At 58.2% G+C, this 12,878-nt stretch overlaps 1 protein-coding gene across 4 annotated transcripts in view; it reads left to right on the top strand.

Annotated features, from left to right (window-relative positions):
• KLHDC4 (kelch domain containing 4) overlaps window positions 1–9,519 on the top strand; it is a 55,497-nt gene extending 45,978 nt beyond the window's left edge. For all 4 annotated transcript variants that reach the window (XM_060130265.1, XM_060130267.1, XM_060130268.1 and 1 more), the window contains 6 exons: window positions 2,157–2,316; window positions 4,765–4,840; window positions 6,721–6,929; window positions 7,439–7,844; window positions 8,488–8,601; window positions 8,947–9,519. In XM_060130265.1, coding sequence (XP_059986248.1) covers window positions 2,157–2,316; window positions 4,765–4,840; window positions 6,721–6,929; window positions 7,439–7,844; window positions 8,488–8,601; window positions 8,947–9,011 — 1,030 coding nt within the window. In that variant the 3' untranslated portion in view covers window positions 9,012–9,519. The remainder of the gene's footprint in view (window positions 1–2,156; window positions 2,317–4,764; window positions 4,841–6,720; window positions 6,930–7,438; window positions 7,845–8,487; window positions 8,602–8,946) is intronic.
• The last annotated feature ends 3,359 nt before the right edge of the window (window positions 9,520–12,878 follow it).

Raw genomic sequence — 12,878 nt, 5'->3', positions numbered from 1 at the left:
TGCCTTTTGGGAGGTCTGAGGTCTTCTGCCAGCGTTCAGTAGGTGTTCTGTAGGAGTTGTTCCACGTGTAGATGTATTTCTGGTGTATCTGTGGGGAGGAAGGTGATCTCCGTGTCTTACTCTTCTGCCATCTTGAAGGTCTCCCAGGGTATAATTCTTAAGTGCTTTGGGAGGAGATTTTTAAAGTCGAATTCACATAAAACAAGGAATGATTGTGTATCTTAAAGGCGTAATCTGGGTATAATAGTGCTTAAATTTTATGTCTCGTCACAAAGTTCACCAAGTGGTTTTTACAGAATTCACTTAAAAACCAAGCTATAGGGAGAGTAGGTTATATTATCTCAAGTTAAAGATGAGGAAACCAAGGTAACTGTTAGGTAGTAGAACTTGTCCTTGACCAAAGATTGCAGATGTTCAGTTACTCCCATATTCTGTCGCGCTGCACCCCTCGGCTCCCTGCCCCTGGTAACGTCTCCTGCTCCTGGTGTGTCTCTTGCCTACACCCTGGTTTTCTGTCCTGGTTAATCTCCTACCTCTGGTCCGTCTCCTGCCTCCACCCCGGCTCCCTGCCCTGTCCTGGTCCATCTCCTGCCCATGGTCCGTTTCCTGACCTGCACGTGTTTGGTTTCTTGCCATTTTGGAGAAGAGAGCCTGCTCTGTTTTTTAAAATTCTTATTTAAAGGACTGTTGTTTACATTTAAAACCCTGAACAAAGCAAATAATCGTTTGCCATCGCAGACACGGGGGTTCATGCGACGTCAGTGTGTTAATTCAGCACCTGTCGTGTGTGGGACAGTGAGTGGGGTCTACGCAGGCCCTTCTCCTGAAACTCACAGGTTACAAAATGAGTCAGGTGTTACAGTGGTTGTAACTTGGAACCATTTCAAACTCAGAACGTTTTTCAAAAGCTATTATCTGTTACTTTGTTTAAAATTATTTTTTATGAAGTATTTCAAACATATAGAAAAGTTGAAGTTCCTCAAACAGATGTCTGTGTGGTCACCATCCACATTAAACAAAGTACAGTTTGACCTTTAAAACCCAATGACAGTTGTTGTTTACCCTACGTGCAGAATAGAATATTTTTTTTCCGGGAAATTTGCAACGTGAAATCTGAGAAAACTGTGGAATGTGGTGAAGTCTTTTAAAAACTGTGCCCCTGGTTCCTCAGTTCATCCACTTAAAAGCCCTCCTCCCACGGAAGGATGTGTTCGGTGGAGCGGTCACGTGGCTCACCCTGTTCCCAGTGCCCTGCTTTGGACAGCACTCCGGGGAGCTCAGTGACCTGCACGTTGGCTGCAGGGCGCCAGACGTGGGTGACCTGAGTGCAGCAGGGGAGTCAGGAATCACGTCTGACCGGTGGGGCTGCTCAGTCCTTCCGTGCATCCATGCTTTCTTCCTGCGAACATCGGGCCCAGCTCTCCGTGTGGAGTAGCTGGGGAGCATCTCCCATTCTTCCGTGTAATTCTGACCCGAGGCCCCTTGGCTTTGCCCGTGGCCACCTGTGAAATTCCCGTCAGGACACACGGTTGCCTCTGTGTCTCTGGCAGAACTGCTGCTTTCCTCACACACGTGCTCCCTCCTCAAGGCCCCATGTGTGTTTTGAGTCCTTTGCCACTGAAGCCCCAGGAGCGTTGAGCAGGGCAAGGCCGCTGCGCCTCTTGGATGCCTCAGCCACGGCCTCTGGGCTTTGGCTCGGGCTTGTGGGCTCCAGGAGTTCTCTCTCGGTTCCAGGAACGCTTTGCCCCATCTCTGCCCAGCCCGGGGTCTCCACAGCGCTTGCCAAGCTGTAAAATCTCCCTTCCGAGGATGCCGGGTATTGGTGCATAGTTCATTGTCCCGCTTAAGGTTACACACACAGAAAACTAATGGAGTTGTTTCGCAAGACTGTGATTGTATAAGCTGTGTAAGGATGTATCATGTAACTTTCAGAAGGAAAAGACTTTCGGATCCAGGCATGTTATAGTGCTTCTCTGGGCCAGCGTTATTTCTGGCTTCAAGTGCAAACCCACATAGGCTTGCTGTCCTTTCCTATGAATTTAAACTTTAATTAAACCAATAACTTAGTACATACGGTAGCAAACGTACCTTTATTTTAGATCAAGTTCACTTTTTCATGTCACTGCCTTTTTGTTTGTGTTCCTATATTATAACAGAGATTACATCTATTACAATGACCTGTATGCCTTCAACCTGGACGCTTTCACGTGGAGCAGGCTGTCCCCGTCCGGGACTGGGCCCACACCCAGGTCAGGCTGCCAGATGACCGTCACCGCCCAGGGCAGCATCGTCATCTACGGGGGCTACTCGAAGCAGGTAAGACGCGTGTGTGGGATGCAGAGTGACTTCTGTCTGCTGCCTTTTCAGTTTCACCAGCGATGAAAACTTCAAATAATAGTTCATTAGATTAGTATGAACAGTCCTTTCTGTGGAATGAGAAGTGGACAGCGGTGGTGTTGATGTGCTCCTGTGTGAACACACTAAGGTTCTTTACGGTCACGTTGCGCTCTTACCCACGTGCCCCCGAAACACGCAGCGTAAGTGATGGTTGTGGCAGGGGGGTGCCCCGGCCACCTCCGTCCACCCTGCCACACCCCCACCCAGCCAGCGGCCAGCCCTTGTTCTGGAAAGGAAAACTGACTTGGGATTTGTGGTTGTGACCTGCCTGGGGTGTGGCTAGACGCGTGACAGCTGGGAGGGCCCTGCGAACCAGGCGGCTGTCGCCAGAAGCTGTGTGCAGTGCCCAGAACTGATGCTTTATCGCAGTAGACGCTCCTCAAACCGGGTGATGAACGGCAAGCCCTCGCCAGGCCGATGCCACTTCAGTCCGAGCAGCGCCTGACTCCCAACCGCGGCTTTTCTGCAGCCATGCGGACAGCTGGGGGTGGTCCGAGGCCCTTTGAGCCAGGGCCACTCACGCCAGGCCTTCGGCATCTGATGGCAGTGAGAAGCTGCTCTGTTGGCGCTCATGGGGTTTTACCAGAGTTGGTGGTAAAGGCGTGGGTGTGACACTGGGGTTCTGGGTGGGAACGCCCTCCACAGGAGCAGCGTAGTGTCGTGACCCTTGGTACGCGGCTCTCTCACATGTCTTTGGGCTCCGTTAATACTGTACGAGACAGAGATTTGCGAGCAGCGGAAGGAAAGCTGTCAGGTGCACGCCCAAGTCACTGCTCCGTGGCGTTAGCGTCCACTCCCCCTTGGGGACGAGCTGAGACCCCGTGCGGAGCCTTGCACGCCCTGGGGGAAGTTTGACAGCTCCAGGGCTTCACGCACATTCTGCGTCCTCCTCTAGTCCAGTGAGGAGAGTGAGTGTCCGGCCAGTGTGATTCGCGTTACTGGAAGGACGGCGCAGGCCACTGGGTGAGGGACTAGCGCACGGGCCTCTCATCACCCCTGTCAGGAAGGGGAGGTGGAGTGGGAGTTACATGCTTCATGGGGAGCAGCCTCCTTGCCTCCCCAGCCCCGGGCTCTGCCACGCCGGCCACTGTGTGGAAGCCGTGGCCCCGGGCGGGCAGAGCGGCGTTCTCAGGGAGGGCTCTGGCGTACAGGCCTCGGGGGGTGTATTGAAATGTGACAGCATGAAAGTTCCCCTCAGCTCGTTGGTTCTAAGGAAGGAAGGTTGCTGTCGGTGGACCAGTGCCGTGGATGCCCGTAGGTGCAGGAGGGCAAGGGGCTGAGAGGGAAGGGCTGGAGCCCGGCTGTGGTCAAGTTTGCGACACAAGCAGATGGCACTGCATTCCTGCAGTGTGCGGCCAGTGGGCAAGGCCTCGTGTGGATTTATTTTTTTTAATTTATTTTATTTATTTTTGGCTGTGTTGGGTCTTCGTTGCTGCGTGTGGGTTTTCTCTGGTTGCGGTGAGCGGGGGCTACTCTTCATTGCGGTGCGTGGGCATCTCATTGTGGTGGCTTCTCTTGTTGTGGAGCACAGGCTCTAGGTGCGTGGGCTTCAGTAGTTGTGGCACGCAGGCTCAGTAGTTGCAGCACGCGAGCTCTAGAGCGCAGGCTTAGTAGTTGCGGCGCATATGCTTAGTTGCTCCGCGACATGTGGGATTTTCCCGGACCAGGGCTCGAACCCGTGTCCCCTGGATTGGCAGGCGGATTCTGAACCACTGCGCCACCAGGGAAGCCCCTCGTGTGGATTTGGTTCCTGAGGGTGCTGGGCTTTTGGCCTGGAAGGTGGGCATGGGAGTGGCAGCCGCTCCCCCTGCTGCCTGCTGCCTGCTGGAAGAGAGGAGTATGCCGTCTCAGTGCAGCTGCTCGGAAGAGTGACGTGTGTGGTCTGCCCAGCGCCGTAAGCCTGGTGTGAAGCAGCAGGCCCGGGTGGAGGTGGGCTGTGGTGTCTACAGCTCAGGAAAGCTCTTTGAATGGCTGTGCCGGCTTCTGCACAGAACGTTTGATCCTCGCACCGAAGCTTGAATCCCATTATTGGGAAGGCGATGGGAATCGAGGGCACAGGGGTTGGAGGTGGAGGGTGGCTGTGTAATGATAGGAGGGTCCCTGCGGCGACCCCGCCCATCCAGAGCAGGGCTCGGCCCGGAGCCACAGGAAGCTCTGAGGGGAGAGCTCTGGGGTGTCCCCAGCCTGGGGTCATGTATTCTGTCCGTTCAGAGGCGGTCTGGATGGAACCTGTTGTGTTTCAGATTTTGAGGCTGGTCTGAAGGCTAGCGAGTCACCTCCACGGGAGACGGGGCCACAAGCCTGGGGGGCCTTGTGTGGCTTGGCACAGCATGTGGCATTTGTCACGGCTCCCTTTTCCTTTTGCAGAGAGTCAGGAAAGATGTGGACAGAGGTACCCAGCACTCCGACATGTTCCTGCTGAAGGCTGAGGAGGGAAGAGAAGGTACGTGCGCCGTGCAGGTGACAGACCATGCGGGTGGTCAGTGTGTCGCTGGGGGAAGCGGGCAGGGGGTCGCGGGGCTGGTGGGGCACTCCATGAACAGCCCCCGTGTCCTCTCTGGGGCGTTGACGCACTGAGTTAGAAACACAGGTGATGTCAGTCCATCCACAGCTCCCTTCTTGGGGGCGGGGCCACAGCATCTGTGTCATCTCTCATTTGTTCTTGCTTAATGTTAGGACGTAGACTTTTGGAAGGCATCTTGTGGGGTTGAAATGCCCACTGTTTGTTTGTTTGTTTTATTTGAAGTATAGTTAATGTACAATGTTGTGTTAGTTTAAGTGTACAGCAAAATGATTCAGTCATACATACGTGTATGTGTTGTTTTTCAGATTCTTTTCCCTTATAGGTTATTATAAAATATTGAGTAGAGTTTCCTGTACTATAGAGGAGGTCTTTTGTTAATTATTTTATATGTAGTAGTGTGTACCTGTTAATCCCATACTCCTAATTTATCCCTCCCTGCTTTTCCGCTTTGGTAAGCATAAGTTTGTTTTCTTCGTCTGTGAGTCTGTTTCTCCTGTAAATAAGTTCATTTGTATCATCTTTTTAGATTCCACATATAAGTGATCTCATATGGTATTTGTCTTTCTCTGTCTGACTTCAGTTAGTATGATCATCTCTAGGTCCTTCCAGGTTGCTGCAAATGGCATTGTTTCATTCTTTTTCATGGCTGAGTGATATTCGTGTGTGTGTGTGTGTGTGTGTGTGTGTGTGTGTGTGTGTGTGTGTGTACACACACACACACCTTCTATATCCGTTCCTCTGTTGATGGACACCAGGGTGGCTTCCCAGTGCTCGTTTTTCAAGCTCAGAAGTCGGGAGGTGGTTAGTTTGCATGGTGCACGTGATGGGAGAGGGGCCTGAGCGGATGGGGCCCGTGTGGTCCTGGCTGCCCCTTGGCCCCTGTGAGACCCGTCTCCGTAGGACAAGAGGCCTGCTGGGCAGGAACGTTTCCTCTTTCCTGCTGTGACGTTCTTCAAGCAGAGGCTGCAGAAACGTCACATACAAGGCGTTTCTCAGGTCCCAACCACGCCGGATTGCGGTGACTGATGGGGACGTGGGAGCCAAGGTTTAGAGCCCCTTTTACATGTCAGCGCACTTGAACTTGAAAGTAGACTGTGTTCTAGGCAGTGGGACCCCAGCCCTTGTGTTCAGCCCCCGCGTCTGGCCGTCAGGCCCTTGGCCCCCAGTGAAAAGTACATGGCGTGTCCTGAGACGCATCCGGCACAGCTGGGAAAGCGACTCCCGCAGCCACGTGCAGGGCACGCTGATGCTTCTCCTCTTCTCTTTAAGCGTTAGATGCTGGTTGTTGTGAGTGACCTTGTGGCCCATTAGTGCCGCTAGGGCTGCGCCTCCAGGGGGGACTTGCTGTTGGCTGCTTCTCTCACTTCTTTTAAATGTTCATTAAAGAAAAAACATCCCAGTTCCTTTTTCTGGACGTGTTGGGAAGACTCCCACATGTTTTGTGCCAGGCCACATCTTGAGGGTTGCTGCGTAAACACGGCGCCCGCCTAGGAGGAAGGACCACAGTGCGTGGCCCACGGGAGGTTCTGGGGGTGTCTGAGGTTGGAGGGCCCCGCCCGAGGGCACAGTGTACGGGGTCCCCCGGAGCTGGTGCGCCCGCCTCTCCCTCACCCTTCACATCACAGCCACACGGCGCCCCTGGGCAAGTGTTGGGAGGGTGTGTGGACAGGTTCCCTACCTCAGCGCAGACTGACCCTCGAGGAGGAGGCATGGCCTCCAGGGTGTGCCGGACCCGCAGGCACAGAACGACGGCCATGGCATTCTGCAGGCCCCCCGTCCTTATTTCCTCTCCTCATCAGGCAGATGGGCCTGGACGCGGGTCAACCCTTCCGGAGCCAAGCCCACGCCAAGGTCCGGCTTCTCGGTGGCTGTGGCCCCGAACCATCAGATGCTGCTGTTTGGGGGTGTGTGTGACGACGAGGAGGACGAGAGCCTGGAGGGCCACTTTCTCAGCGACCTGCACTTCTACGACCCCGTCAGGAACCGCTGGTTTGCGGGGCAGCTGAAGGTACCTGGGCCCCAGACCTGCAGCCAGCGCAGGGCCTGCCCGGCTGTCACCTCCGTCAGTGATGCCCAGGGCCTCCCCGGTCCCTCTGTCTGTGAGGCTCTGTGGAGCTGCCACCATCTTTACTGTCACCTAAGCAGGGACCGGGTCGCCTCTGCCCCTCCTGCCGGCACCAGCCTGAGAGACGCGGCACAGTGGCTGCTCTCCCGGGAATGACATCCCTGGGGGCTTCATCAGGTCAGGGGCCTCAGAAGCAGGGCCCTGTGGCCAAAGGAGGGCGGATGGTCCACTGTGTGGCAAAGGCTGGCTCCGGTTGAAGTGCCTGGGCGCCTCTGAGGGGAGTCGGGCAGCGTGTGAGGGCTGGTATCTGCCGCCCGTTCCCCTCAGAGGGCACACCAGGCAGGGGTGGTGTGCTCCCCGGGGAGGGGCAGCAAGTGGACGGGGCTCCTCTGGCTGTCGGGTGCTCGCTGACCCCCGTCCTGAGTCGCGGTGCCTTTGCTCTTTATCACCAGGGGCCCAAGGTGGAGAAGAGGAGGCGCAGGCGGGGCAGAAAAGGGGAGCCCGGGGATTCCAGCAAGCAGGAACTGAAGGGGACCCGGGCCCAGGAGCCCCTGCAGGTGGCCAGAGAGCTGGTGGCAGAGGACGGGACCGCGGCCACCATCCAGCAGGGGCTCGCTGCCCGGGGCCCGGCGGGACAGCCCAAGTCTGACGACAGCGACGATGGCCCCAGCGAGGCGGGGGTCCCTGCGGTGGAGCCGAGCGCCCGCTCCAGCGCCATGCTGGCCGTGAAGCACGGGCGCCTCTACCTCTATGGGGGCATGTTTGAGGCTGGCGACCGCCAGGTCACCCTCAGCGACCTGTACTGCCTCGACCTCCACAAGATGGAGGAGTGGACCGTCCTGGTGGAGATGGATCCAGGTGAGGGGGTAGCACCTCTGGAGTTGCCCCGGGAGCCCCCCAGCTTGTCTGCCCTGCACCCGCAGAGTGCTGCACGCCTCTGCCCCCTCTCGCCCCCGTGCCCTCAGCCCCGGGGGGAGGGCCCTGTTGCCCAGGGGCATGTCTGTGCACGGCCATCCCTGCAGGGGCCCTGGGGGAGGGCGCGGGCTCACCCCGACGCCACTCGGAAGCCTCGGACCTGCCCCGGCAGAGCGGACTGGACGCGTGTTTTCCCCGCGGTGCGTGTGTGTGCCCGGGAGCAGACTAGCGGCCCACCCGTCTCCACTGCCGTGTTGCACCACAGGCTGCGCTGGACTCGGTCACTGCTCGGTCCTTGGGTCTGAGGCTGAAATCCCTTACAATCCACACGTCTGGGCAGAGGCCCTGAGTGGCTGTGCGAGACGGCTGCTGTCTTGGAGCGCAGCTTCTCACTCTGCCTGTCTCTGCCTCGACATGTGGGGATGTGATGTTTGCCGTGAGCTCCAGATGTGCTGGGGTCGGGGCCCCCGCACTCACATCCGCGTGTCCAGGCAGAAGGTGGGCTCCTGGGGGCGGCCGTGGCTCGCCTGCAGTTTCCCCGGTGCCCTGGTCGTGTTGACACTGTGGTTTTTGCTTTTGCTTAAAGAATCTCAGGAGTGGCTGGAGGAGACGGACTCGGAGGAGGACAGCGACGAGGTCAAGGGCGCCGAGGGCGGCGGGGAGAGTGAAGAGGACGAGGACAGCGGCGAGGAGGCCAGGGGTGAGTGTGCCACGGGGGCCGCGCGGCCACAGCCGGTGCTGAGGAGGGGCCCCAGGGCTCACCGCTCAGGTCACTTCTCTGCCGGAGCCCTCATTTTTGTCGGTGACAAGGGTACGTAAAATTTTACCAAGTTTCTGTTAAAATTTGACTTTGCTGTGTAGGTGTGCTCCTGAGGTCAGCTGAAGTGTTTTTTCTAATTGTGTCTGGAGTACGTTTGAGCACTCGCTGTCTAAGCAGGGTCGTGACGGCCTCGTGACGTCCTCCGTGTAAATCCGGTGCTCGCAGCACGTTCGCTCCTTCCCCGACTGAACCCGTTTCTTTCTTATTCCCCTTTCCCCACGAAAGAGCAACGCCCCTCGGCGGCGCCCGGTGAGCCATTCGCATACTCCCTGCCCAGGACCGAGCAGTAGTGGGCGAAGCTGGCGCAGACGACGCCGGGCCCCGGAGAGGAGAGCGCTGAGAGCCGCCCGGGCCGTGGCCGTGGCTTTCTCTGATGACTCAGCCGCAGCCGCACACCCGCCAGAGCCTAGACTGAGGGGGTGGGGTTCCCTGCCCTCAGCGCGCTGCGTGCGGTTTAAAATAAACTGGACTTGGCAGGGGGCTGCTGCCGCGAGGGTGGTCTTTCGTGCAGCCTCCGGGCCCCGGTGGTTCTGGCGGGGCCTCGGGCTGGGTCGGGCCGAGCTGATGGTGAGGGGGAGCCGCCTACACGGCAGGCGGCACCTTGATCATGAAGTGGAACGCTGCGGGCTTTGCGGGGTTCCCCTCTGCAAAACTAGGAGACGGGTTCTGCCCGCCTGCACGTTCAGCCGACTCCTTCCTTTTTAAAAATGATCGGTGGCCGCCCACCGCCTCCTGTACGCGTTTTCTCGGTTCTCTGGAGAATAAAGCCTGTTGTGGGCTGGTCTGCTCACTCTGCCACGTGGCTTTGCCTGGGGTCTCTTGGAGTGCCGTGTGCCCAGCTCCTCTGGCTGCTCCCCACCTTTGGGGAGGAGGTGGTGGAGCTGTGCTCTGCCCTCTCCCCTTCGGGCTCAAGGTCGTCCTTCGCACAGCAGCAGAAGAGGGCAGGAAACCGGAGGGCGGGCCCCACTGTCCCCACACGGCCTCGCCGTCCCCTACCGGGCACGCTCACTGGTGCCTGCTCCAGGGTTAATGGCAGGAGGCTGCTCTTCGTTTATGTAATTGGGGCAGAGCTTGGGCTTTGAATTCACACCAGGTGAATTCATCTTCATCTAAAGTATCATCAGTAACGAGAAAGCAGGGTTCTTAGTTTTCAGTGACGGCCGAACAACCTATCGTTACCTTGAACGGGCCATCCTGCTCATGACCTGGAAGTTAGAAGTGGAGAGTGGGCGCACCCACCCAGCAGAGCGGGCCCGGGCCCGGGCAGGCTTCCGTGGAAGGTCGAGGCCAGCTTGCCCAGAAGCAGCCCCTCACCCCAAGCAGCACTTACCTTCTCGCCGTGCTCGGCCCCCGCACCTCCGGCCGTGTGACCTCACTCGTCAGACTTCTCCCGCCTGACTGCACGCGGATCAGGAGTAGGAAGCGCTCTCCTCGCCTCTGCCCACCAGAGCCTCCCTCTGGTACGGGGCCTGGCAGAGCCCATGGGGGTCCCGGTCACAGGGCTTGGGCAGGCGCTCCGGCTTCAGCGTCTTGCTTGCGGCTCCCCGTGGGTGCCGGGGCAGGCGGGCAGGGCTCAAAGCCAGGCTGGATGCCACGGCAGGCCCGCGGGGGCCGCAGAGGCCCTCCCGGTACCTGCCTTGTGTGCTCGCGGTGCGAGGCCCAGGCGTACAGCTCCCGCTCTCTGGGCTGCTGCCTTGGGAGGAGGTGGCCGGGAGAGCGTCGGCCCCAGCGCAGGCTTCTGTTCCTGGGGCCGTTGTTATTACAGAGGAAGGAGCCTGCAAGCGGGTGAGACTCCAGGGAAGGTAGTTTGGAATCAAAGAAGTAGAAAAAGACGACAGCCCCCGGAAGAAACGTCTCTTTTGCTCTTTGCTCTGCTGTCCTGTCCACGGGGTTATTGCTGAGGACGCCGTTGGAGGGACAGGAAGACAAGCACACGCTCCACACGGGGAGCTGCCTCTGCTGTGTCACCCCCGTGATCAGAGCGTCCCTTCGGTGGGGCAGTTGCAGGGAGAGGTGGGTGTACGGTGCAGGACTGCGGGGTCCCCAGGGAGGGCAGCGGCCAGCTCACCGTTCCCCCTTCTGCCTGCCGGCAGCTGGTTTGCCGAACCGAATGCTTCTGGCGCCTGGACGGCCAGCACAGAGCCCTAGGCCTCTGTTCCCTGCATTGCTGGAGCCAAAACAGCATGGTGACAGCTGTACTCAGGGTCAGCGAGGGCCCTGAGTGGACGTTTGTCTTGCCTGCTCCTGGGTTTGCCGACCTGTTGGTAAGACCCCCTCACTGCCCCCGCTTTGGACAGGTTCTGCCTCTGTCTGTCGCTGGTGCCCACCAGCTGGCCCCGTCACTCCTGCGGACACCACACCAGAGCCCCTGGAGGGCTTTGTGGGGTTTGAGTGTGAATAGCTGTGCTGCTTTCTCCCCGCTTCCCAGGAGCAGCTCAGCTGGCTGACGGCGTCGGGCTTAGATAATTTGAGAGGGTTGGTCTAAGGCGGTGGATTCCTTGGGGTTGGACTGAATTGAGCAGAAATCAAGGGAAACACACAGCGAGCTCGGAGATCCTTGTCGTTCACAGAGTCGTCTGTGGCGTGTTTGTTAGCATGTGACAGTGGTGTTTATTGCAGCGTGACATCCGGTTTTTGTACCAAGTCGGTGCAGGTAGGAAGTCAGTGCTCCGTGACAGTAGAAACGTGCTGGGGGACCACACGCTGGGCGGGGCTGCCGGGGAAACGGCTGCTTTGCTGTCCACGCTGGGTAGAGGAGGCCCTCCTGAGGCCTCGCTCAGGCACTGGCCACGTGACACGAGAGAGACGTGTGCTTAGGGACCCCCCCCCGTGTGTGGGGATGAGAATGTGACAGTGTGCCTGGAGCTTCCACTGGAGGAGTGTGGCCAGGGAGGGGCAGTAGGTCCTGCCTGGAGGAGCGCGGTGGCTGCAGCTCGGGTGGGCGTGCGATGCCTCTGCTCGCTGCTGTCTTCCCAGGTGTCTTAGGTCAGAAAGCAAAGCTGCGTGGAAGCTGTTGGTCCAGAGCTTAGACCACGGTCACCTGCGCTTCTGTGGAAGATCCATCCGAGGCCAGGCCTGGTCATCAGGGCTCTGAACACAGCCTCCATGGAAGCTGAGGCACCGACGGGCGCAGCTGGTGGCCACGGGGCCAGGGCTGAGGTGATCTAGGCTCTGGCCAGCCCAGCCATTCACCTCGGAGCCCCCTGGATGTGTGCCGTCTGGGGCCGAGGAACCGCGCAGTGCAGCCAGGGCCAGGCCTGGTCGGCAGGCTGTGCGGGGGCAGAGCGGGGGCTCTCTGTGATCCTGGACCTGGGTCAGGACCGGGACCAGGGCAGCTCGTGGAGCGCAGGGCCCTGAGCCGAGAACGCAGGAGAGGCGGTTTCCTCCCGGCCTTGGGGCAGGGATGGGGGTGCGGGGAGGGTGTGGAGGTCAGAGAGACTCCAGTCGGAAGGAAACAGTAACCGCCCCAAGAGACACAAGGCTGTCGAAGTTTCAGAAAGTTGAGGTAGGTTTGGAGCAACGCTGCTGGGCGGCCCCTCAGCAGAGCGTGCCTCTGCCAGCTGCCTCTGTGTCCTCCGTTGGCTGGCGGAGGGGAGCGGGCGCGAGGTGGGCTCCCGGGTCGGTGAGGGGCTGGCGCCCAGTGGGGCAGCGCTGGCGAGGGAAGGGGCGCATTTCAGATCCCTGCTCTCAGAGCTGTGCTGCTCAGGGCCCTGAGACCCTCCAAACACGATAGACGGACGCCGTCAGGTAACATACACCTGGTTCCGTGAGAAGGAGTTTGTGTGTGGGCATCTCAAAGCGTGGGCAAATAGAAGGGATCTGCAGTGAAGACGCTGACTTACACCGAGATGATGCAAGTTACCGAGCTTTCAGATGGTGGCGTTTATTACCAAAAGGAGGGAAAGTTTTCTTTAATCTCGACAGCGTCCCTCACTTGCAGGTAGTGAAGAACGTAGTAGCGGTACGATTTAAACAGTTACATTCGTTAAGGAAAGTTATTTTCATTTGGTAAGTAACTAAGCCATTTTTCCAGCTAAAAGAAGAGAAGAAAGGCAAAGGGTAACGTTTTCACCGCTTCATCAATGAGAAAAATCAGAACGCAGTCGACATTGCCTTTTTGTCAATGTGCAAAACGATTGCCTGTATTAACAGTTTAC

Source organism: Lagenorhynchus albirostris, chromosome 19, assembly GCF_949774975.1.
Source record: "Lagenorhynchus albirostris chromosome 19, mLagAlb1.1, whole genome shotgun sequence".
Lineage (NCBI taxonomy): Eukaryota > Metazoa > Chordata > Mammalia > Artiodactyla > Delphinidae > Lagenorhynchus > Lagenorhynchus albirostris.
The sequence above is the reverse complement of the archived record's forward strand: the minus strand, read 5'-3'. Positions and strand labels throughout refer to the sequence as shown.